Source organism: Chionomys nivalis, chromosome 3 (genome assembly GCF_950005125.1).
Source record: "Chionomys nivalis chromosome 3, mChiNiv1.1, whole genome shotgun sequence".
NCBI lineage: Eukaryota > Metazoa > Chordata > Mammalia > Rodentia > Cricetidae > Chionomys > Chionomys nivalis.
Window position 1 is genome coordinate 76,818,604 of NC_080088.1, and position 26,081 is coordinate 76,844,684.

The 26,081-nt window shown below is 50.1% G+C and overlaps 2 protein-coding genes across 2 annotated transcripts in view; one reads left to right on the forward strand and one right to left on the reverse strand.

Moving 5' to 3' along the window:
- The window catches only part of Ppil2 (peptidylprolyl isomerase like 2), a 28,868-nt gene extending 27,450 nt beyond the window's left edge, over positions 1-1,418 (forward strand). Inside the window, exon 21 of the mRNA XM_057763666.1 lies at positions 1,331-1,418. The gene's annotated coding sequence lies outside the window, so the exon portion shown is untranslated. The remainder of the gene's footprint in view (positions 1-1,330) is intronic.
- Positions 17-24,391, reverse strand: Ypel1 (yippee like 1). The gene is made up of 5 exons (XM_057763669.1): positions 24,231-24,391; positions 7,655-7,937; positions 4,239-4,282; positions 3,690-3,798; positions 17-1,857 (listed from the first exon to the last, which is right to left on the reverse strand). Exons 2-5 carry the CDS (start codon positions 7,859-7,861, stop codon positions 1,768-1,770), a joined length of 450 nt encoding a protein of 149 aa, XP_057619652.1. The 5' UTR covers positions 7,862-7,937; positions 24,231-24,391; the 3' UTR covers positions 17-1,767.
- Between the last annotated feature and the right edge of the window lie 1,690 nt (positions 24,392-26,081).

Below are 26,081 nucleotides of genomic sequence, written 5' to 3' on the forward strand. Positions count from 1 at the left end.
TTTAAAAAGTTTATATTTCACAGAAGGCCAACACAAAATCCAAAAAACTCCATAAAAGTTTTGTTGGTATCCATTATCCCCCCCCCCCATACAAAATAAGTCATAAAGAGTACTAGCAAAAATTTTCCAATCAATGCTATCACAAAAGACAATACAAAGTGCTCAAGTAGAAGGGCAGAAAGCTTGCCCAGAACATAAAAAAAGCTGTAAATACAATCTTAGTATATACAGAAACTGGTCAGAAATCCTAGGTTCTTCAAGTGAAGCATGAATATATATATTCAGGGTGCTCTCACCTTTCCATCTGATGGTGACATCTGGTCTCCCAAGCCTCAGCTACCAAGTTCCCACTTGTAAGAGTACTGAAACTAGTGCTGTGTCCACTGTGAGCAGACTGTTGGCGAGTGTTCGTTCTAGACAAGGATGGAGCCTGAGCCCTGCTAGAGTTCACTCGGACTAGCTGCCTGTGCTCCATTTCACTGCTTACCTTACTGGTGGTGTAACCTTGCTTTGGGTCAACCTTAGTCTGGAGGGAACCATAGTCGGAGAGAAAGCAGCTTCGACCAGGACCAGGCATAGCGGCTCACAGACCGTGCAAACATGTTTTCTATTGCACAGGCATTTCTTGTATTACTAGGCTTTCGATCTTGGGCAAAGAGATGGTGCCAAAGTGTCAGCTTTGGAGTGCTGTGCTGGCGAGAGGGTCTGGGTTTAGAAGGTTTGGGGCTGGGAGCCCAGAGGACTAGACGCTGCTCTTAGACTGGGGTCGAGCGCTTTGCCTGGCATGCTGCTTTCCCAGCTCTTGGGCGCTCAGCCTTCCTGGACCTTCTTCCTGCTCTTTTGCCCTGTGTTTGGTACAAAAAGTTGAACCGCAAAACTTATCTGGGAATGGTTCTGGCCTCTAACTGGTCACTCCTGTAGATGCGTGGAGTATTACAGGTTGTGACTTAAAGTCTGTGAGATGCAGGGCTTGGGAAGTGGCCAGATCCCTCCCTGTCAGCTCAGGAGGTGATCCCAGACAGGAAAGGCAGCTCCCACACTAAGATAACTCTTCCTTCATCATGGAAAGTCTCAAGTTCAGAAGTTTTCTGTGCTGGCTCTGGCCTCTGTATGCATAACTAACTATTTCAAGTACATCCAGGGTATAGAGTGGACCCCAGCTGCTGTTCTGACAGGGACCAGCCCCACATACAAGCTGCTGTGGCACTGAGGGTGTCACCTCAGTGGCCTGGGACAGAATGCTTAGCCACTAGTCACCTGCTTTCTCCATAAGGAGACAGGGATGTAGCTCTTAGCTTAAATAAACCTCACTAAATGCTTTCTTCCTTAGCTTCTCTAAGATGTCACCAGTGGCTGGTTTCTGTTTTTGAAGCCGTATGCTCTGCATGTAAGTCTGTTGGCTACTTCTGGAAGACTCTTCAGAACGAGACCCTGCTTCTGTGCATTAGGGGCCTGGCTTTGGTGGAAACCCAGCCAGACTATGTTGAAGGCGTGCGGAGTTATTAACTAGGCAGGTGAGTCAGTGGTTGCTTAATTCTTTCTCTAGAATGTGAGAAGTTAGAAAAAGAATGAGAACTTCCAGAAACAACAGTGAACACGACGGGGCTCAGATGGGGGCACCTTACCCAGTGAACAGTCTAGAGAGGCCTTCAGGTGTTGAGCTGGGCTGGCCTGAGAGGTCAAAGTTCCACAAGTATTGTCACCAGAAGCTAGGTCTTCGTCACTTAGCGTTGATAAAATGTATGCAGACAGAACGCGGGCTTCGCTCTACTCCCAGCCATTGTCTTTGATCATGTGGGCAAGTTCAATAATAAATTTTCCTTCTTTGTATTTCTGACTGCTCTCAAAGGCATGTTCCTTGAGGGGAAAGTAGAAAGAAGGTTTCAGGACACCGCCTGTTTCATTTTCTCGCTCTCTTACACTCTTGGTAAATGGGAGTTTGGAGCATCATCTACGCTCAGACGTTCTTTGAACTGTGCACTGACCTAGGCCCAGGAGGATCCATGGCTTGCTACACTTACGAGTAGTGTTAACGCGGATCTCCTGAGGCTGGGATGCAGCTCAGTACGCTGTTTGGTGTGCCTGTAGCTCTGGGCTCCATCCTCAGCACAGACACACTGCTCACTTGGCACTGATGGTATATGAGTGTTTCAGGAGACGTGAAGGAAAGTCATGAGAACAGTCAATGGCACACAGGTGAGGCTGGGTCGTGTGTGTGTAGGCCAGAGGTTGTGTTTTGATTGTCCACCTTTTTTTTTCCTCCAAGACACTGTTTCTCTGTATATCAGCCCTAGCTGTCCTGGAACTAGCTTTTCTACACCAGGCTGGCCTTGAACTCACAGAGATCTGCCTCAGAAAATTAAGCAGAGATTGAGGAGACACCGGACATCAGCCTCTGGCTTCCAGGTGTATACATGGGAACATGCATACAGAAGTGTACACATCACACACACAGGAACATGCATGCAGAAGTGTGCATGTCACACACATATACGGGAATATGCATACAGAAGATTACAGTGTCTCTCACACACATGGAAACATGCATGCAGAAATGTGCACATCACACATGGGAACATGCATACTGAAGTCTGCAACCGGCACACATATGAGAACATGCAAACAGAAGTGTGAAACCATCTCTCACACAGGAACATGCATACAGAAGTATGCGCTTCAGCCGGGCAGTGGTGGCGCACGCCTTTAATCCCAGCCCTTGGGAGGCAGAGGCAGGTGGATCTCTGTGAGTTCGAGACCAGCCTGGTCTACAAGAGCTAGTTCCAGGACAGGCTCCAAAACCACAGAGAAACCCTGTCTCGAAAAACCAAAAAAAAAAAAGAAGTGTGCGCTTCACACATACAGGAACACGCATACAGAAGTGTACACTTTTCATACAGAGAACATGCATACAGAAGTGTGCATTTCACACACAGATGCAAACAAACAAACCACAAACATGTCTCTGGAGTGCCAGGCAGGGTGCAACATCATAAGGTGGCTTCTATTAGGGGATAAGCTGAGGCAGACGTAGACATTAAAGGGCTGACCAGAACATGTCCACAGAACCACAGCAGCCAAGTGGCTCTTGAGACTAAGGTGGCAGCAGACAGTGTCTGGCCTTTGCAGTAGAGGGGCGGTGTTCAGAGCCCCGGGTTGGAAGTAAGGCAAAGGCCAACAGCGATAAGCTTGTCAGCTTTGATAGCCAATCAATTTATGCGTGGAGAGAAGCTGGAGACAGGCAGGCTGGCAACCCTCGCTCAGGATCTGAGAAAGCAGGGTCTTGGGAGGAGAACCTGGGGAATGCCACGCCCTTGTGCTCAATACAGGCACACAGTGCACTCAGAGGAACCGCTGGGAACCTGCAATCCTTGTGTTTGAGACAGCATCCTATATCTCCGGAACTGATCCATGTGCCTCCACCTCCTGAGTGCCTGCTGCCTGCGTGTGTGTGTGTGCCCGCTTGCTGTGGCACTCAAGTTGCAAGAGCTGGTTCTCTCTTCCTATCACGTGGATCCTGGGGTCAGACCCAGGCTGTTACCCACTGAGCCATGGCTCTGTGACATTTTATGAAGCTGTGGGGATAGAAGGCTCTGTGCATACCTCTGATGCACTATGCGCTGAGCTATGTCCCCATGAGAACCTGCGGTGTCTGACCGGTGTCACCGTCCCTCCCAGGCCCAGGTACTCACGTATTTCCACCCGAGCGTAGTCTTGCAGTTCTCACAGTAGATGTCGGCCACTGCATGCAGCCCGGTCAGAAGGACTCTCTCCTCAGCAGGGCCGCAGCCCACATTCACCCTGTCAAGAAGCAGGGTGACTATGCTGGAGGTCCCCTTGCCCAGTCCCCTTTCCCTTCCCCCACATCAAGTGCACCAGAAACAGAATCTCCACACCATCACAGGCGTTTCAGGGCTACCATCCCCACTTTAACAAGAGGGAATTAATTTTTTTCTTTATGGTGTTGAGGATCAAACCTAGGGCCTCACAGGTGCTGAGCAAGCATTCCACTGAGCCACCCCCAACCTACCCAGGGCACCCTAAAGGGTCAGGCTTGGAGGCTGAACTCTCAGGCACAACTGTGCTTTCCAAAAGCACAGATGCAGGGGCCCAGATTCCTCCGAGCTGATGAAGGAAGGCATTGACTGGTGCAGCTCAGTTACACAGCCCGCTCTCACTGAGCAGCCGAGGAAGGGCCAGACATGCACGCACGCACGGCACGAGCGACAACACGTACTCACACGGAGTTGAAGAGGTAGGCTCGCCCCTGACTGCCCTGGAAGGACTGCAAAGAAGAAGGAGGTGTTAGCAGGGCAGGCAAGACACCAGAAGCTCTGCTTTCTGGGCTGCTGGAGGAGCAGGTGCAGTCACCCCACAGTGCAGCTCCTGAAGTCACACAGCACAAGGCAGACACTGCTTCCCAGCTGTTTTTTTGTTTTGTTTTTTTGGTTTTTCAAGACAGGGTGTCTCTGTGTAGCCCTGGCTGTCCTGGAACTTGCTCTGTAGACCAGGCTGGCCTTGAACTCAGAGATCCACCTGCCTTTGCCTCCTGAGGGCTGGGATTAAAGGTGTGCCAACACCATCACCAGTACCAATTTCAAAAGACAATTCTGCATCTAGACTTCATCAGAAAGAGGTTGGAGTATCACTGTGCAATAGTCAAGGGCGGGCTGGACACTGGGACTACCTGCAGCCCCAGTTACAGAGACTTAGGTAGGAGAAATGGTTCAGCTTGGGTTTCAAGGTTGGCCTGGGCAACAGAAGAGAAAGTCATAGCTAGTAGCTGATAGGTCTGCCAGACTACAGGACTGCACCCTGGGGCTCTAAGGCCAGGTCCACAGATAAACATGCTCTTTTCTCATCTCTGTTTTAGTGTGTGTGTGTGTATGCACACCATGTGCATGAATGAGAGCCCTTGGAAGTCAGAAGAAGGTATCCGATCGTCTGGAACTGGAGTTGAAGGAAGTTGTGAGCTGCCATGCTGGCTGATGCTGGGAACCCACCTGAGGCCTGCAGAGGACTGAGCGTGTCGTAACTGCTGAGCCGTCTCTCCAGCCCCCTTCTCACCCTTCCCAACACAGTCCTGACGCCTCACTGTCTTCAGGTAGTAGAAGGCAAGGGAAAATTTCTGTACTTTTCCAGTGACATTAAAGAAAAAAACGTCATGGCCTGAGCTCAGCATGCCTGACTAATTCCAGCCCTTAGGAGCAGAGGCAGGATGGCCACCATAGGTTTAAGGCAAGCATGGCTCACATTGTGAGTTCCAAGTCAGCCAGGGCTACGTGGCTGGACCCTGTCTCAGAAAAACAGAAAACAAAGTCACATCCTGTGCCTGTAGCTCAGCTACTTGGGAGGCTGAGTCATGGGATATTAAGGCCCTGCACAGTGAAGTCCACCTACAGAGGGGGAGGGGCGCTGAAGAGATGGCTCGGCAGTTAAGAGCATGTAACTGCTCTTGCAGGGGACCTGAGCTGGGTTCCCAGCACCCACTTGGGCTGCTCACAACCCTGCAGCTCCAGCTCCAGGGGATCCAATACTTCTGACCTCTGAGGACACCATACTCAGATGTACCACATTCCCAAACAGACACACATTCAAGTCTGGAAAGATGCTAACAGCCAAGCATGGGGTTGGAGAGATGGCACAGCAGTTAAGAGCACTTGTTGCTCTTGTAGAGGGACTGGGTTTGAATCCCAACACCCAGATGGTGGCTCACAACCATCTGTAACTCCAGTCTCGGGGGATTCAATGCCCTTTCTGACCCTCAGCAGGCACCAGGCAAAACACTCATCCTTGTAATACCTATAAAGACAAGCCAGGTAGTGGTAGTGCACACCTTTAATCCCAGCACTCGGGAGGCCTACAGAGCTAGTTCTAGGACAGCCAGGGCTACACAAAGAAACCCTGTTTCAACCCCCTCCCCCTCAAAAAAAAAAAAAAGTTGGGCGTGACTGCAAGCTCCTGTGACCTCGGTACTGGGAGGAGACAAGTGGGTGGTCCCTGGGGTGCGGGATCTGAGAGCTACAGGCTGTCTCACTATGCTGGGCTCTACACAAGGACTCTGCCACTGAGCTAAGTCCCAGCCCACCCAGATAGGTTTTGATTTTAAATACAGATTTCAGTCTAGTGGTGAATGTCTTTAATCCCACTTGGGAGACAGAGCAGCAGGTGAATCTGAATTTTTTGTTTTTTGTTTTTTTTTTTTGTTTTTCGAGACAGGGTTTCTCTGTGGTTTTGGAGCCCATCCTGGAACTCCCTCTGTAGACCAGACTGGCCTCGAACTCACAGAGATCCGCCTGCCTCTGCCTCCTGAGTGCTGGGATTAAAGGCGTGCGCCACCACCACCCGGCCCGGTGAATCTGAATTTGAGGCCAGCCTGGCCTACAGAGTGAATTCCAGGACAATCAGGGATACACAGAGAAAAATAAATAAATAAATAAAAATAAATAAAATATAGATTTCAGGCTCATACACACACACACACATTTCAGGAGTATCCCCTAAAGCAGCTTTCTAGGACCAAGAATATTACTCTGTGCTCCTTTTCAGTTTAGCTAACCCTCATCCTAGACTCTGACACAGTCCTCAGCCTTAAACTCTTTCCAAGTCCTCTGCTTTCCACAGGGCTTTCCTCGGTGTCAGAGTTTATGGGGGGCATGTGGAGAGCAATGCCTCGGGGGCAGTTCCAGCAGCACAAGTCATCTGAGGTGAACGGAACCGTGAGCACACCCGAGAGGCAACAGTGCCTTTAATCCCAGCACTCAGGAGACAGAGGCAGGCCGGTCTCTGAGTTCGAGGCCAGCCTGGGCTGCAGCGTGAGAGCATCTTTTCTTCAAAGGGAGGCACTGTTGAGGACCAGCGGGTTCCTTGTCAAATGACAAATACGGACTGGTGACCTCGCATGGAGGTAGCTCTAGTTCCCAACCTGCTGGAATCTGTTCTCACGGTGTGGGCCCCTCAGCTTCACGAAGCCCTAAGCAGAGAGACCCTTCGAGAGAGTGTGCCATGGCTGTGACGGCCAGGTGAGGGAACCATGAGGAAGGAAGTTAGGTCACCATGGGCAGACCTCGGGGGTTACTGGAATACTGGTCCCTTCCTCTTTGCTTTCCACCCCTCCTCTGCCCCGTGCTCCAACCGCGGGAGGGGCACCTGGCCTTGCACAGAAATATCTGAAATCATCAACAGGTACGTTTTTCTCGTTTGAGCTGATTTTCTCGGTATCTTGTTACAGGGTCACAAGATTAGTGTCGCCCTCACCGCCCTAGCTCCTGTCTGTCTGTGTGCCTTTAAGAATTTCATGTGTGGCATCTTCCAACTTGAAATGCATATCTGATGCAATGGTAAGTTTTGTGCCCTTTCCCAGGATGGATATGCCCAGCATGCTGCAGAAAAATGGCCTGTGGTGTCTGACTCTCACTGCTGGCTCAAGTGACAGATCGTAGTAAACCATAGTTGTCACCAAGTCACAAAGCCATGTCCTTCCTAACCAGTTCTGCCTGTAACCTTATGGCTTTTTCCCCCCTTTTGAGGCAGGGTCTCACTTTGTAGGCCAGGCTGGCCTTGAACTCACAGAGACCATCTTGCCTCTGGCTGCCCAGTGCTGGGATTAAGGCGCATGCAAGCCTTGTTCCCTCAGTTTTGGATCCAGATCACTTGCCTTGGAGATGAGCTCATCATGATTGGCCAGATGGGCTCTGCAGTGGATGCAGCTGTAAGTTCTGTGACAGTGTGGCAGATAAGCTTGGAAAGTTTTGGACTTGGTCATTTTCACCATGTCTGCTGGGCGCTCGTCCCTCAGCTCCGGGCCAGCACTGGAGGACCTATGGCTCTGTCCGACTCTCTGACAGAAGAAACACTGGAACATACACGCAAGAGCCGTTGCTGGTCTGGAGGGCGTGTGGTGGTGTCCACACACTGGGGCAAGAGAAAACCAGTGCGACCTGCAAACAAATCAGACGGTGAGGAAGGGCGTTAGGGCTCGGGTGACGGGAGCAGGGAGCAGGCCTGGAAGCTAAAGCTCTTTCTCAAGGCCAGGGTCTTATGCATAGGGAGCACAAGCTGGTTGCTGGCTGCACCTCCGCTCAACATCTATTTTGTCTTGAGGTTTTGCTTTTTTCAGGCAGGTTCTCTCTGTAGCCCAGGCTGCCTCAGTCTCCTCTGAGAGCCAAGTCTTTTTTTTTTTTTTTAAGATTTATTTATTTATTATGTACACAGTGTTCAGCCTCCATGAATGCCTGCAGGCCAGAAGAGGGCACCAGATCTCATTACAGATGGTTGTGAGCCACCATGTGGTTGCTGGGAATTGAACTCAGGACCTCCGGAAGAGCAGTCAGTGCTCTTAACCTCTGAGCCATCTCTCCAGCCCGAGAGCCAAGTCTTTACACATCCAGCTAACGTCGCGAGCCTGCTGTTTGAGAAGCGAAGGCAGGCACGTTGTGTGTCTGCACAACACAGCTGGGGAGTTGGCTGCAATGTGCCAAGTAACCCTGGCTTTAACTCGATAGTATGGTCATTGCCAGTTCTTTGTACAGGCGGATGTGCAGTGTATGCATGTGCCTGTCTGTGGGGGGCACATGTGCCGGGGATCAGCCGTTCTCCCCTTCGTCTGAAGAAACCTACCACTATTTGTGTGTGTGTGTGTGCACGTGTACATGAGGTCAGTTCTCTCCTTCCACTGTGCTTCTAAGGACTCAACGCAGGTTGTCAAGACTGTGTGGCAAGTGCTTTTAGTTGCCAAGTCACCTTAGGGATTCAGGTTTGGCTAGCCTGGCAGCTCTGGAGATCCTTTCTCTGCTTCCCCAATACAATATCCAGCTTTTCATGTGAGCTCTAGGGGTTTGAACTCAGGCCTTCACATTTGTGCAACAAGCCGTTATCCGTTCAGCCATCTCCCTGGATTCTCTTCTGGTCTGACCTTGTGTGTCCTCCTCACGCCTTACCCAGAGCCCCTTCCTAGTGTGCCCATTGTAACTGCTAATAACAACTCACGGACACAGTTCCCACACTATTTTAAATATCTGTACATGTACAGGTTTCAGAATGGCTCAGAAAAGCTGAGTTGCAGAATTCAGAAGCAGAAAGGTCTGGCCTGGCAAAGCAGTGCACACCTTTAATCCCAGCACTCAGGAGTCAGAAGCAGGAGGATCTTTTGAGTTTGAGGCCGGCTTGGTCTACAGATTGAGCTCCAGGGCAGTGAGGGCTACTTAGTGAGACCCTGTCTTGAAAAACAAAGAGAAAAGTCTATAGGGACCAGATCAGCCTTAGAACCGTGGGTGTAGACCTGTCCAGGTGCAAGCTTGTCACAGGTGGGTCTGGGTTACAGGCTGTGCCAGTCACCAGAGGCAGGAGAGACTGCACTGGACCTGGGGCTCTGGGGTCCTTGTGCACCAAGTGACCAAAGGAGTCAGCGTGCCTGCCACACCCCCGCCTCCAGGGTTCCTTTTCTATGGCCACAAGTAGGTTCCATGGGTCTGGTGTTGCTGGTGTTTGGTCTGTTCCATGGGTCTGGTGTTGCTGGTGTGTTTGGTCTGTTCACTGGTCGTGGTTTGTTTATTTATTTATTTTTTGATTTTTTTTCTTTTTGGTTTTTCGAGACAGGGTTTCTCTGTGGCTTTGGAGCCTGTCCTGGAACTAGCTCTGTAGACCAGGCTGGTCTCGAACTCACAGAGATCCGCCTGCCTCTGCCTCCCGAGTGCTGGGATTAAAGGCTTGCGCCACCATCGCCCGGCTATTTTTTGATTTTTCGAGCCAGGGTTTCTCCGTAGCTTTTTGGTTCCTGTCCTGGAACTAGCTCTTGTAGACCAGGCTGGCCTCGAACTCCCAGAGGTCCGCCTGCCTCTGCCTCCCAAGTGCTGGAATTAAAGGCATGCGCCACCACCGCCTGGCTTTGTGGTTTATTAGTACAAACAAAAGCTATCGGTCTGCGCCTCCCGCAGCTCTGGCAGACGGCACCTGCGTAGGCAGACACCGCAGTTAGACGGAGTAGCTGAGGTCCAGAGTGTTGATGAGAGGGCAGAAAACCGAGTCACTCCTGGAAGCACACAACACAGGAGCCTGGAGCAGGCCTGGCACTCTCCATCTCAGCTTAGTGACAAGTGGTGAGTGACGGGCTGGAGTGTGAACGAGCTGCTTTGTTTCTATCTGACTTTTTTGATGGAAATAAAAATAGACCCAAACCCCAAGACTCCAGAACTGCCTCGTGTTGTCTGTTTTACGTTGCTCCTCAGACCCGACCTTGCTCCCTCCCCCTCATCCCCATCAGTCCTAGCCACCAGAGCTGAGCCATGGGGTGGTCTGAGGGGCCATCGATGCCCTTTATCTACTCTGATGACTCTGAGTCCTAAGTAGCTTCCAGCCGGACCAGGGCCCCTTTCCCGGGTTTCATGGACTTTCTCATTTCGGTAGCAACTAGCCGGTGCCCAGCAGACACACAGGGTTATTTTACATGTAAATAATAGAAAGTGGGGAGAAAAACATTTGATCCAATACATTGTTTGACTCTGGGACTCATGAAGCATCAGCCAAGGCTCCTGAGTGACAGATCCCAGATCCTAAACTGTGGTGACACAGCAGTGCCACAGCCACGAGTGACAGACTTAACACTGCTAACACTGACTGAATAATCCTCTTTCTTTCTTTCCTTTCTTCCTTCCTTTTTTTTTTTAATTTATTATGTATACAATATTCTTTCTGCGTGTATGCCTACAGGCCGGGAGAGGGCACCAGACCTCACCACAGATGGTTGTGAGCCACCATGTGGTCACTGGGAATTGAACTCAGGACCTTTGGAAGAGCAGGCAATGCTCTTAACCACTAACCCATCTCTCCAGCCCCCTCCCCAGGGTTTCTCTGTAGCTTTGGAGTCTGTCCTGCACTCTCTCTGGAGACCAGGCTGGCCTCAAACTCACAGAGATCTTCCTGCCTCTGCCTCCTGAGTGCTGGGGCTAAAGGCGTGCACCACCACTGCCTGGCGACATTATTACTTGCCAGTTAAGGAAAACAGTTCCCCAGACTAGCAAGATGCTGTGTTGCTTCTGCACAGCACTGGAGATGGGAGCCAGGGCCTTGCACATGCTAAGCCAGTGAGCTGACTTGTATTCCCAGTAATTTTGGGGTGTGTGCATGTGTGTTTACGTATAGATGAATGTTCATGTGTATGGGTGTGTGTATATCGAGAGCAGAGGTCAATCAACTGTGTATGTCTTCCTTCAGGAGCCACCCAACTGTTTGTTTTGTCTTAGGTTTATTTTTATTTTATGTGCATGAATGTTTGCCTGCATATATGTCTGTACACTATGTGCATGCAGTGCTCGTGGCTGCCAGAAGAGGGCGTTGGGTCCTTTGGAACTGAAGTTACAAATGGCTGTGAGCTGCTGTATCAGTGGTGGGAATTAAGCCCAGGTCCTTTGTGAAGTGCAGTCTACACCCCTCCTAGTTGGATTTCAGTACTGTTGTGTGTTGCATGTGTGTGAGCATAGGCATGCACAGGTCATGACACATGAAGATGCCATAGGACAACTTTTAGGAGCTGGTTTTTTCCTTCTGTCATGTCATTGTGGGGTCTCTTGTTCCTGCCACTGCAGCAGATTCCACCATAGCAGTGCTGCAGCTGAAGTGTGATCCATCTGGCTTTCCGTAGGTTCCAGAGACTGACTCAGATTTTCAGGCTTGCACAGCAAAAGTTTTCACCTGCTGAGCCATCTCACCAGCCCTCCACGTTTGAAATAGGGTCCCTCAGCGGCCTGGAACTGCCAATCAGGCTAAGCTGGATGGCCGGCAAGCACAGGGATCTGTGGGTCTGTGTCTCTGGTGTGGGGATAGCAGCGTGTGTCCCATGCCATGGACTCTTAAGACTGGAACGTGAGAACCCAGAATCCACAGCTGCTCAGGCCACAGCACCTGCAGCAGCCCCTTCTCCTCTCCCAGGCACCGACTCACCTAGTCTACATCACAGGACATGGACAGCCACCCATGCAGCCCCCATCCATCCTTTCTGTGCCCCACCTGCGACTCAGAGCACCTGGCTGCAGGGTCTGTGCTCAGAGAGCTACGCGGCCTACTTCTATCACACAGGTCTGATTCCTCTCAGAGCCCTCCTCCCCCACGCTGTCTGCTCTTGGGTCTGGCACTCTGGAGTCCCCGCCGTTCGGTTTTCTACCTACAGCACTGATAACCTTTCCAGTAAACTCCTCACGTCCAACAGTCCAGCCAATGCTCTTCATGCTGAGTCCCCTTGAGCCCACACCCAAGGCCTTTCGCTCTTTTCCCTTGAGCGCTAAGTCTTCCTCATGTTAGCCTCAAGGCCGTCAGCCTTTTGCCTCAGCATCCTGAGTACTGGCTGAGATTTCAGGCGTGCAGTTTCCAGGCCCAGTTTCCAGATGGGTCTTTTAAAAAATGCAAAGGAACTGTCAAGAGGCTCAGCGAGTAAGAGTGAGAATGAGGTCGTCAGGGTCGGCCTGACAGAGGAGACTCAACTTAAACCTGTGGACCACAGGGGAGACAGGTGTTGGCAAGCTGACACAAGGCCTCAGCAGAAACCAACCCTGTGGACTCCACCTTTCCTGCAGGCTCCAGCATCGCCAGGGTTCGCGCTTCCACAAGACGATGTCTTGGAGGCAGGAGAGCATCTAAAGCTCCCCCAGGCTGCCTCCTGTCCCAGCCCTATCCAAAACCACTGGGTGACTGTGCCCTTCCACAGTGCCCCATCTCGACACCACCTTGTTTGGTCTTAGTGTTTCTGTCATGGCAGCTGTGTCCTGTGTATGGATGGCCCCAAGGGATGCCACTGTGCCGGCCAAGTTCTGCTCTGGGTGCCATGCCATGGCCACATGGCTGCTTGTGTTCTTTTGGGCGACTGCCACAAGTGCTCACGGTAGCTTGTGGGTTCGCAGCTGCCCTCAGGCTGGTCAGTGCGTAGTGGCCCCACGGATGGCTTGTCTTTGGTAGACAACAGGAGTGTCACTGATCAGCTCTGGGAGTGGAGGGGTCAGGACATATCCTGTCTGCCAATACGGCCACATCTGAGTATCTTCCCGTGTCACAGGTATAAGACAGCATGGGACTGGGCTTTCATTTGCTGCCAGCTGGCCACTCACACGAGACATAAGATACAGTCTCATCTGCGACACTGCTCTCCAGGGGCTCCACTTTCACGGGGTGCCATTCACTTCCATTACAGCTGTATTCATACAAGCGTCTATAACATTCTAAGACAACATGGACAACCTGGCAGGCTGCATGGGGTCCGCTCAGAGACTCATAGGCTGGTGACCTGCGCATGGAGTGCTGAGTTCCCCACGCAGCATATGCACCTGGCCCCACATCACTGAGTCTTAGAGATGATGGAGGCAGGGAACTGGCTAGGTTCACAGAAAACATTGTTATCCTCAGTGATCTTGGGCTAACAAGTCACTCCTGTTGTCTGCATTCTCTTGGCCTTGAAGCTGTTGATTTCTTCTCCCTCCTCTTTTTCTGGTAGTGGCTGACTATGTGCTGGAACATGACCCACTGTGGGACCCAAAACAGTCACTGCCTCCCGGGAGAGAGAGGCTCTGGGACAAGCTGTGTTTGCCCTGCCTGGTCTGCCAAAGCAGACAGCACAGCCCTGGAACTATGGAAACCATAGTAGTTGTTTCTGGGTTACTGAGACAGAAACAACTTCAAGTAGTTCATCCCAACTCACAGTTTCTGAGGGATTTCAGTTCTTTGTGACAGGAAGGGCATGATGGCGGAGCAACTCCTGTCTGGTGGTGGGAGTCTGTGGACCAGGAAGCAGAGAGAGCAAGACAAAATAAGAAGACACTACCTTCAAAGGCCTAATCACCCGCCTCCTCCAGGTAGACCCTACAACCTTCCAAAGATCAACACTAGCTGGGGACCAGGTGAACCTGTGGGGGACTCTGAGATGCAAACCAACATCCAAATGCCATCATTGCTTCAAAATCAAACCCAGTGATTCTGGTAGATCAGGAGGTGCTGAGTAGGTCCTCTCATGGCCTTTCCTGTGTGTCAGGTACATTACGGACATTTGCGTAGTATAATGCTGACTGCTGCATCTCACCAAGGCATGCACACTGTGAACTCTGGAAAGCACACCTAGATAACAGACGGGTGCGTGTGTCATATAAATGTGTGTGTATATGTGTGGACATGCAGTAATGAGTTTCAAGTTCTCCAAAAGAAAAATCTCACTAGACTAAACCAAAGTCTGTCAATATACTGAAAATCTGTCAGCATATTGCTGGGGAGACGGCCCAGTCAGTGATGTGCCTTTGCCCTTTACTCTGAAGCAAGAGGGCTCGATTTCAGAGCCCTAACACCCATGGTACGACGTAAAGCCCAGGCATGGTGGAACAGTTCGATGGCAACGACTAGAAGGCCAGGTGTGGTGGCGCACACTTTTAATTTCAGCACTTGGGAGGCAGAAGCAGAAGGATCACTGTGAGTTTGAGGCCAGCCTGGTCAACAGAGTGAGTTCCAGGACAGCCACAGCTAATACACAGAGAAAACCCTGTCTGGAGAGTAGTGTCTGAGTGTGCAGAGGGTGGGGTTTGGGGCGGGGTTTGGTTCCCAGCACCTATGTCAGCAGGCTCAGAACTACCTCCAACTCCAGCTCCAGAGGACCCAGCCCCTCTGGCTTCTACAGGCACTGGTCACGCGCATATACACATAATGGCCTTCAGGGCACTGGCTGTTCTTCCAGAAGTCCTGAGTTTAATTCCCAGGAACCACATAGTGGGATCTGGTGCCCTCTTCTGGCCTGCAGGTATACATGCAGACAGAGCACTCACATTAAAAGAGTAAATGAAGGGCTGGAGAGATGGCTCAGAGGTTAAGAGCACTGGTTGCTCTTCCAGAGGTCCTGAGTTCAATTCCCAGCAACCACATTGTGGCTCACAACCCTCTGTACTGAGATCTGGCGCCCTCTTCTGGCATGTGGGCATACATGGAGGCAGAATGTTGTATACATAAAAAATAAATAAGTCTTAAAAAAAAGAGATAGTTTATCAAAAGTCAACTTGCACGCCTTTAATCCCAGAACTCGGGAGGCAGGTGGACCTCTGTGAGTTCAAGGCCAGCCTGGTCTACAGAGTGAGTTCCAGAATAGGTAGGGCTACACAGAGAAACCCTGTCTCAAAAGAAAAGAAAAAAAAGTCAACTTCCAATCTCAAACTATGATCTATCACATTTGGACCAATTTTCCCATGGAGAGGTATTAAAAAAATGATAACCAAATAAAACAGTTAAAAAAATTTTGTTGTTGTCGTTGAATCTAGCCTTTAATGGCATCTTTCTAGCGCTCTCTCTCTCTCTCTCTCTCTCTCTCTCACACACACACACACACACACACACACACACAAAACGGGCTTTCTATTTAGTTCAAGTTGGCTTTCAACACACTGTCCATCTCTTGTGTACCTGGGATTTCTGGTGCACCACTACATCCCACCTGAGCCGTTTCCTCAAAGCAACAGTGTGAGGCTCAAACAGGATGACCCTATCGTGCACAGCGGAACCCGGTAGTCTGCTGAGCGTGGCGGTTGTTTTGCCCTGAAAGCATTTGGCAGACCACGGGGACAGTAACCATAGCACGGCCCCCCAATTCCACCAGTCAGAAGGCTTCAGGAATTCCCAATAGATGGGTTTTTGCAACAACAAGGCTCTAAGGCACCTGGCAAGGGCAGGTGCAAGCACACAGCTGGTTTAGAGAAAGTCTACGTTTTCCAGTCCCGAGATCCCCACCGGAAGAACAATATGGCCATGGGCTTGGCCAGATGGCTCAGTGGGAAAAGGGACTTGTCACCAGGCATGGTCACTTGAGATGGATCACCCGCGTCCTCATGGTGGTTGGAGGGAACAAGTTCCCGAAGTGGCCCTCTGACCTTTACTTGTATACCGTGGCACACCCCAATTCAATAACAAATGTATCTTAAAAATCAGAAGAGCAAGCCGGGCAGTGGTGGCGCATGCCTTTAATCCCAGCACTTGGGAGGCAGAGGCAGGCGGATCTCTGTGAGTTCGAGACCAGCCTGGTCTACAAGAGCTAGTTCCAGGACAGGCTCCAAAACCACAGAGAAACCCTGTCTCAAAAAAACCAAAAAAATAAAATAAAATAAAAAATAAAATCAGAAGAGCACAGAAAAAAAATAACCAGGTGGGCTGAGGTATGGCACAGTGTGGCAGAACACTTGTCTAACAGCCAGGTCTACCCCCACCAACAAAAAAAAAAAAAAGGAGGGCTCTCAGGAGGACAAAGCACCAGTACCAGGGACAGATGAGACTTGCAGACACCATGGACACAGGGAAGGACTTCTTGCTCCGTTACAGAGATACACGATTAACAAATGAGAGGAAATGACCTTGTAGATTTAGGAGTTATTATAAATAGCACTAGAGGGCTGGAGAGATGGCTCAGTGGTTAAGAGCATTGCCTGCTCTTCCAAAGGTCCTGAGTTCAATTCCCAGCAACCACATGGTGGCTCACAACCATCTGTAATGAGGTCTGGTGCCCTCTTCTGGCCTTCAGGCATACATACAGACAGAACATTGTATACATAATAAATAAATAAATAAATATTTAAAAAATAAATAAATAGCACTAGAAATAAACACCATTAATACAGTGGGGATTGACAGGGATAAGATGAAGAGAGAATTAGAACTGAAGATAAGTCAGAGAAATGATTGATGAAGGAGTTTCCACGAAGCAACACTAGACTCAAGTGTCTGGGCTAAAGTCCAATCAGAAGAAACAAAGATAAAACCGTGACTAGACACAGAACAAGGGAAGGGAGTATCTGATACTTAGACGTGCTTCCACAGTAAACTGAAACCCACACAGTACTCAGGAAGGGTCGACTTTGGACAGAGCCAGGTGTGGTGGCCCGCGCAGTTAATCCCAGCACTTGGAGGCAGAGGCAGGCACAGCCAGATCTGAGCTGGAAGCCAGCCTGGTCTATAGAGTGAGTTCTAGGACAGCCAGGGCTGTTACACAAAGAAACCCTGTCTCAAAAACAACCCTTCCCCCAAAACCAAACAAACCACAAAAATCAAAACAACAACCGTAAAGATTTCCATCAGCTGTTAGTTATCCTGAGCTCTCCATGCAGGAGTCTCTCAGGGAGGGGCTCCAACCCAGCATCCCCCAGAACAGAACCAATTCACTTCTATAAAGAATCAGGTATACGCTCACATCTGTAGTTTCAGCATTTTGAGGGTTAAAGCAGGATTCTGAGTTCTGGGCCAGCCTGCACTACCCAGCAAAACCCTGTCCTCCCTACCATCCTCTAACAAAAACAAAAGAATTGGCGAAATGACACTGTTACACAATTTAAAGGTTCTCACTGTAGTAAAATATCACTAAAGGAAGTTCAAAGATACGGTTCTAGACAAGAAGGCAACTCTATGTAGAGTTGCCTTACTCATACTCAAAACTACAAGTAGAAAATAAAATGGGTTGTGTGGACAATGTGTAGAGTCTAAAAAGACCCAACTGCTGCCGATGACAGCAGTCAGGGGAAAGCTGAAGTGGAAAGTGTCTAGAGCCCTGGAATTTTCCCACAAGGATAGTAGTGTTTAATTACAGATGTGTTTTCTGAGAAATGTGAGGTCAGAGGAGAATTTCATTGTGCGAACATTACTAGGTGTCCTCGTGCATACAAGGCAGATGGTCTTGAGGGCGTCATCATCTATGTGGCTCACTGGTAGGCAAACTGTCATTAAACTAACTTTGAATCTGATAAAGTAAGGATAAATCTGGAAGTATCTGATGAAATTTCTATAAGGATAAAAATGAAGCCGGGCGGTGGTGGCGCACACCTTTAATCCCAGCACTCGGGAGGCAGAGGCAGGCGGATCTGTGAGTTTGGGGCCAGCCTGGTCTACAAGAGCTAGTTCCAAGAAAGGCTCCAAAGCTACAGAGAAACCCTGTCTCGAAAAACCAAAAAATAAATAAAAAAAATAAAAAAATAAAAAAATAAAAATGGAGTATGTAACTCCCAAATCCAGTAAGAGAAACAGAGGAATGATGTAAAAACTGGTCTGTTTAGAAGCACTTAAGGGAAAAGAAAAAAGAAATAATGAAAGGAACAGAGGAACCAAGGCCTCTGGCTTCTGTGGGTCCCTGTATTCATGTGTACACACACAAACAGACAAGGTGGCCCATGAGATTCACCAAGGAAAACTCAGCTTCTGCAGGGTTGCTGGGTGGCTGGGCACAGCATGCACAAGCCAGGGCTGTCACCAGAGTCACACTTGAGTCCGCTTCTGTGGATTCCAGCAAGTGACCTCATTTACAGATTCAATATGTCCTTAGCCTACTGTTTAGCTTGGGTCCAGGCTTTGACTTAAATACTTCAGGCAGGGGCTGGAGAGATGGTACAGTGATTAGGAACACTTGGCACTCTTGTAGAGGACCCGGGTTCAGTTTCCAGAGCCTACATCAAGCAGCTCATCACTCACTGCCTGTAACTCCAGTTCCAGGGGATCTGATGCCCTCTTCTGGTGTCTGTGGGTACTGCACACAAATAGTGCACATAAAGACAGGCATGCATACATATACATACACACACACACACACACACACAAAGATAAACAGGCAAGCATTCACAACTTTAAGAGGCTGCAAATTCTTGAGCAGCTGAACCATGCCAGCACCCTGACAAGGAGTGCAGTGCACAGCCCACCGTCGGGCAAGAGCACTGTGAAACTTTGTTTCTCCCAGTCCACAATGCACACTCACCTTATTTGGAGACTGGTGGTCAGTTTTTATGTCAACTTGATTCATGTTAGGATGTCTGGGATCCTCACCTGAATTGTTGCCCACATCAGATAGGCTATGCTCGTGTCTCTGAGAGGTTCTCAGACTGATGACCAAAGTGTAAGAGCCCAGCCCACCCTTGGCAGCTAGGTTTAAGCGATATACAAGACCTAGTTAAGAACTGGAGAGATGCCTCAGTAGTTATGATTACTGGCTGCTCTCGCAGAGGACCTGGTTCCATGGCAGCTCACAACTGTCTGCAACTTCAGTTTGAGGGATCTGACACCTTCTTCTGGCCTCCACAGAAGCTACACACATGTGCATAGGCAAAACAACCATACACACACACACACACAAATAGAAATAAATAGATAAAAGCTAGCAGAGCATGAGCCAGCAAGAGCATCTTCAGTAGTTCCTGGCTTGACCTCCCACGATGATGGAGTAGCACCTGGAAGTGTAAGGTGAAGACACCCTTTTCCTTCTAAGCTACTTTTGGTTGTGGTGTTTATCAGAACATAAAGCAGAGATGCTACAGCAGAGGCCTTCACCATGTGGCCCTGCTCTTGAGATGTCCTTACTTGAAGCAGTCGTGAAAGGTTAATGACCCTCAAGCCTCAGGTGACCTGAGAAGCTCCCACAGGGAAGCTGACCTGACTGATGGCACCTGTGGAAGCTTCTGGTCAGGAGACCCCACACCAAACCCGCTGGTGTCTACCGCTTCCAGACTGCAGGGGACTGATGCAGATGGACTCTTCCATCCCCAAGGTTCCCCAAGCAGTCTCCACTTCTGTAGAGACGGCAGCCCTCACTGTTCTGGTTAAAGGAACAGTTCCGCTTCTGCGGGTGCCTGGCTGCCTTCTTTATTTCTGTGTTGCTGCCATCAATCCCTATCTAACCGTCCATGCCATAGTCCCCAGAGCAGCTCCTACTGGGCGTGGTTTGCTCACTAGATTCCCTTCAAGGAGCCGCGCATACAAACTTCAGCTCATCTCAGCAGCTCTGATCCTGGACAGCAGCAGGCAGACAGCAGCCATCCCTGACCTGGTGGCTGTGTGTCAGTCTAACTGGCTTTCAATCAGAAGCTACAGTGGGAAACACTGCAAGACCAACGAGCAATTAGGAGCCACTGTGAAGTAATTAGAAAGCAAATGTGAGCTTTCAGCCAGGTGAGTCGGGACCAGGTAAGTCACGGGAAGGGCACTGGCGCCCCTGAGTGTGAAGGACACCGCCTCCACAACAGACACTGCTTTTTGTTTTGTTTTTCTGGTTGTTGTTCTTTTGGGTTTTTTTTTCTCCTTTCTTCCTTCTCCTTAGCAAATCAGTATGCTGGGTTCCAGAAGTTTCTCATCTAAAATAAGTACATACCATTATTTTAGGAGTGTGTGGGCGGGCCATGTCCATATGGTGCAATTAGCGCACTGTGGAAGACGCAGACTAAGGGGAGAGTGGAGCACAGCAGCTCTTGATGTCCGACGGTATGAAGTGTGGAGCCACGGTGCCCTCCAGCTGGCCACACTCCCCCTCCTCTCGCTCTCAGGGCCTCACTATGGAGCTGTGACTGCCCTTGAATTTGCTATGTAGACTGGGCTGACCTAGAACTCACAGGGCTTTGCCTGCCTTTACCTTCCAAGGGCGGGGAGTAATGATGTGTGCCACCACCTGCCCCACCTTTACCTGTGCCCAGGCTTCTCCACAGCATTCCTGACGAGCAGGTGAGCTTGGGCTAGTCTATAATTTTACTTGGAAGACTCAGACAGGAAGACCAGCTGAACCCAAGAATGTGAAGCCAGCATGGGAAACACAGTGAGGCCTCCTCCGGGGGAGGAGTTTCATCCTAGGTGTATGTCCCTGTGCTGGAGTGGTCGATCGAAGGAGTTTACATTTGCGAAACAACTGGATAAAAGCAGTCACAATATTCCCTTGTAATAACGAAAAATTAGGATACACCTCAAGTTGGAAAGTCTGTTAATGCCCTCATGTAAACAGGCACTGCCAAGACGGGGCTGGAGGCTGTGGTGAGGAAGGGTCTTGTCTGTACCTTTGCTTGTGTTTGCACCATAGGTGTGGTCAGAGGACAACTTTGGGGTGGTTCCCTCTATCCACTGTGTGGGTCTCAGGGACCAGACTCAGGTGCTTAGGGTTGACAACAGGTGTCTTCACTGGCCCTGCACCTGGATATTTTTTTTTTTTTTTTTTTTTTGGTTTTTCGAGACAGGGTTTCTCTGTGGTTGTGGAGCCTGTCCTGGAACTAGCTCTTGTAGACCAGGCTGGTCTCGAACTCACAGAGATCCGCCTGCCTCTGCCTCCCGAGTGCTGGGATTAAAGGCGTGCGCCACCACCGCCCGGCGCACCTGGATATTTTATATTTTGATGCCGAGCATATAAATTGAGTATTCAGGTGCCCAATACCTACACCCAGGCTTGGAAAGACCCCGAAGGAGTCAAACAGCCACAGTGTTGCTAGAGCTGGCCTCTGGTGGTAGCTACTTGTTTCCTCAAGTCCTTTCTTTCCCCACTTGAATCACGGGATGAGACGCTTTCTCCCATACTTCAGGCACCTGGGGACAGTGGTCCCAAGACAAAATGCCCTGTGCCTGCTGTGGATGCCACCTTCTCTCTCGGGACCCTCAGGGGATCTGGCACCTCCACACCAATGGTCGAGCGCCTCTTCCCTCAACCCCTCGTCTTCTCCCTCTTTCTGCCACGGCCGGGCACAATGCCTACTGTCGGCGTTGTGCAATCGGCTTTCTGGTCTAAGATCCCACAGCACATCCTTCTGCACAGCTCTGGCCTGAGACACAAGCCAGCTAAAAGCTGCATGCTTTCCCCGAGTAGCACGCTGGCTGTGAAGATGGCTGGCGAGCAGAAACACAGCCGGGATTTTAAAGTTTGCCTTTTAGTTCCAAGCACGCACATCTGACAGGTAAGTCAGGGGTATCAGACCACTGGGAGCCAGAGTTACAGCTGTCTGTGAGCTGCCTCATGTGGGTGCTAAGAATCAAACATGGGTCCTCTACAAGAGCAGTGTGCACTCTTAACATGAAGCCATTTCTCAAGTACTTTCTTTCGTTGTTTTTACACAGGACTTCATGTAGCTCAGGCTGGCCTAAAACTCCGTATGTAGCCAAGGAATATCTTGAATTCTTCATTTCCTGCCACCAGGCCTGGCTAAACTTTTGTTTTTCTTTTTAAAGACAGAATCTCGCTATGTAGCCTTGCTGGCCTAGAACTCACAGACATCCCTGTCTTTGCCTCGTGAGTGCTGGGATGGAAGGCATGCACCACCATGCCTGACCTGGCTAAACGACTTTATTTACTCACAAGCTAAATAAAACATAATCAAACATTCAAGGATTTTTCACTTCATGTATGTATGCCTGCTGATGGTCTACAGGACCCAGGCATCGAGAATAATAGGAGGTTATCATCCCCTGGGACAAAACTGATCCCCTGTCTGATTCTATCTCATACTGCCTTCCCCAGAATCCTTAGCTCTCCACCCCACTCAGGATTTTCTCTCATCTGTACCCGAATCCTCTGCTAAATCCCGTCCCACTTGCCTGGTATAAGACTGGGTTCTGCGTACTGTGAACGAGCGACTCCTTTATAGTCTGAACTCCCTGTGCCTTTTCAGCCCTCCACCGAGACCACCCAGCCTGGCGTCCTCCACCCCTGCTTTGTGACTGAAGACAGATGTGGACACACATTTACCAGCTTTGGTTCTTTAACATGCAAAGACGACCTGAGATTTAAAGAACAGACCCTTCTCAGTTATTCGGTTTGACCAAATGCACCACAGTAACGGACATGAACTGGATGAGGGTTTGGTGGGACCACCAGACTGGCTGTTCTGGAATTCCTTCTGTAGATCAGGCCTTGAACTCAGAGATCCTCCTGCCTCTGCCTCCCACGTGCTGGGATTAAAGGCTGAGTACCACGCCCCCCCTCCCCCCCCCCCCCCCCCCCCGCAGCTGGAAATGTTTGATTGGCGTGTTTCTCAGGGACAGAACCACGCGTTTCACACGTGCTCGGCACATGTTTGACCACTGAGCCACACCCACAGCTCTTCTGTAATATTTATGTCATTCTAAAGTTATTCTAAAATAAGTTTATTTACAGAACTGGAGCTGTGGGTAGAATAAGTGACGGAGAGCAGCTGTTTGGAATGCATGAGGCCCTGAACCAAAACAACAACACAGCCTATTATTCAGATTGGCCACTGACATGGCGGGCTACACGGCTGTGGTAAGGCAGGAATTTGCTCTAACCCCTAAGAAGACGTAACCACACAGGGTGCTGGCCAGGAACACAAGGCCTAGAGATCCTGGGAGCAGCAATCCTCCCACATGCCTCCCAGTCTTTTAAGAGCTCACAGACAATGGCTGGAGTGATGGCTTGGTACTTTAGAGCACTCGCTACTCTTGTGGACAACCCCGACAGGCCTCCCAGCATTCCCATGGTGGCTCACAACCAACTGCAACTTAAGCTCTAGGGGATCTGATATCCTCTTCTGGCTTCTTTGGCACCAGGTACACACATGGCGAACTTGCATGCATGCAGGCAAAACATGCATAAATACGTATATATGAACGTATTTATTCATATCCCACTATACACGCACGCACACCCACAGGACCAGCTTGTGGTAACAGAAGAACAGCTCCTGGGGAGGGGGAAGCAGGGACTCAGCAAACTTTGTTAGCACATTTACTAGAACGCAGCACAGGTGATGGGTGAGGGTGGATTGCTCAGAAGGTCCTGGAAAGGCTCCTCAGAGGAGGTGAGCCTCGCCTTGATACCTGAGTAGTTTAGTTCCACCTGCAAGGGGCAGGTGCGCTCAATCAGGTTAAGACAAATCAGATTAAGGTAAGTACATTTTGGATATTCAAAAGAAGGCAACTGAATTAGAAAGAGCTTTGATTGAAAAATGGTATTTTCAACGTCTATTATCTATCCAAAACAGAGTTCCGCCACCTTCCCCCCTGGAGCTCAGCACCTGATTTGGACGTCAAAGATGAGCTTTAATGTAGATAATGAGGAGAAAATATCTTATTTAGTTGCTACTATTGGCAATCTGCATTAATAAAGCCTAGAGCCACAAGTGGTAAACAATGAGGACAATTCCTCTTAGTTATTGTTGTACATACAACTTGAAAATGCCACCCCTTATTTAACATTTCTTTATTGGAGGTATCTTCTGTATTCATTTCCTTTCCCATTTTTTTTTTAAGGTAGGGTAAAAACAATAGGAGGGTGGCCAAGAAAAAAAAAATCAAGAGACTGGGGCTTTGTGTTGTCTTCCACAACGTAATGAACCAGATACCAACACGCCGGAAAAACAAAACAAAAAGTCAACGCGTCCTCAGCGCTCCCGCCCAGCCCGCCGGCGCCCAACAGGTGCTTCCCCGCCCTCCCGGAGCCGCCGACCGTCGGGTCGCCGCAGAGCACCCGCCGGGGGCCCGCCCGTACTCACGGCCGCTCGGCGGTCCGCGGCCCCGTCCGCAGCGCCCATCCGGCCCAGGCTCGGTCGGCGCGGGCTCGGCTTTCAGGCGGTCCCGGCGTGGCCCGGGACGCGTTCCGGCCGTTGGCGCCCTAGCCCGGCGCGAGGCATCTTCCTGCCGCCGCCCCGCGGGCCGCCTGCCCTTTGTTTTGGAGCGGTGGCCCGGCCCAGCCGCCATAAACGGCCTCGGAACGCCGCGCTGGCCAATCGGTGCCCGCGCCCCGCCCCCGCCGCCCCGCGCGTCCCCGCCTCTCGCCCTGCCCCACGCGCCCACCCGCGTTTTTTAGCGCCCCAGGGACTCGGAGCCGCCTGCCTCGGCGGAGATCGTGGGGGTCTCGAGGGGCGGGGCCTGGCGAGGGACCTCTAAGCCCCGAATCCGAGGCAACCGAGCAAGTGGCTGGGCGGTGGGCAGGTCCGGGTCCTGGGAAGGCCACACGGCCGAGCTTTCCCACAGGTTTGCGCCTCAGGCTGCAGGCAGGAGGACCGCTGCAGCTGGGTCCCCGGAGTGCAAGCTTCTTCGCTTTCTCCATCCCGACCACCCTTTCTCAAGTCTCCAAGTCACCACTGAGAGCCTCCAGATCTCCGTGGACTTCAACTGTGGAACCCCCAGATCAGAACTCCTGCCGACAACACAGGGAGCCGATATCCACTTTCCATGTCCTCATTTGCGACTCTTTCATATGCCTGTTATGTTTTCTTGGTCTCTTTAGATCGATATTTTTAAAAAAAGCATACTGCTGAGGGTGGGTGTACACATTTTAATTCGTCTTAGCGCCCTCTAGAGTGTTAGGATTTATTGTGTTGAGAATGCCCCTAATTGATTAGATTGCGGCTTTTGTTGCCAATTACCCATGAGTTGCCATTTATTTAGCGACTCTCAAGTGATAGATTACTCTTTTCTGTATTCTTCCTAACTGGAAGATGGAATTTGATATAGTGTGTGTAATTCAAGATAGCCTCAACTGTGCAACCCAAGGATGATCTTGAACTTGACTCTTAAAACTTACTATTGAGTGAATAAGCGTGCGCAAGCGCATTCAGCATGCAGTGGAGGACAGAGAACAGCTCTGCTTCTCTCCCACCATGTGGGTCCTGTGGTTTGAACTCACGTTACCAGGCTTGACAGCAAGTGCCTTTACCCAGTGAACCATCAGGCTGGCCCTTTTATTTGTAAAGGATTTAATCTTCTAACTTTTTAAGGTTTATTTTTGTTTCTATGTATGCGGATGTGTTAACGTATCCCCCACACACAGGTATCTGTGGAGGCCAGAAGAGGGCATCAAATATCCAGGAGCTGGAATTACAGGTGGCTTTGAATCACCCAACAAGGTTGGGTGTGTGAACAAGCGTGTGTGTGTGTTTGTGTGCATGTGTGTAAGAGAGACACAGAGACGGAGACATGGACTTATTGTGTTTAAGGTATGCTTGCACGAGCACGGGGTGGTTATTTGTGGGAGCAAGGGCTACACCACTGAAGACTGATTCTGTTAGACATGATGGGGCGCACCTTTAATCCTAGCAAAGACAGGTGGATCTCTGTGATTCTCTGAGTTCCACCTAAATATGGAACTCCATAGCCTACATAGCAAGACCCTGTACCCAAAGAGGAAAAAAAGAAAAAGATTTAAAAAGGTAAGAGCAGTGGCTCAGGGTTGAGAGCCCTCGTTGCTCTTGCAGGACTGGAGTTTGTTCCCAGCACCCACATCACAACTCAGTTCTAGGGGATCCAACACCTTCTTCTGGCCTCTGTGGTCATCTACACGTACATGCACACAAACACACAAGTGCATACATGCAGACACAGAGACATACATTTAAAACTAT

Bases quoted from the DNA above. Each gene is read 5' to 3' on its own strand.
- Ypel1 (XM_057763669.1), bottom strand. From the start codon at position 7,861: ATGTTCCAGTGTTTCTTCTGTCAGAGAGTCGGACAGAGCCATAGGTCC. The intron at 4,283-7,654 runs GCAAGTGATCTG...TCTTCTTTGCAG, and splicing joins ATGATGAGCTCATCTCCAAG to TCCTTCCAGGGCAGTCAGGG. The intron at 1,858-3,689 runs GTGAGTACCTGG...TTTCCCCTCAAG, and splicing joins CTACGCTCGGGTGGAAATAC to GAACATGCCTTTGAGAGCAG.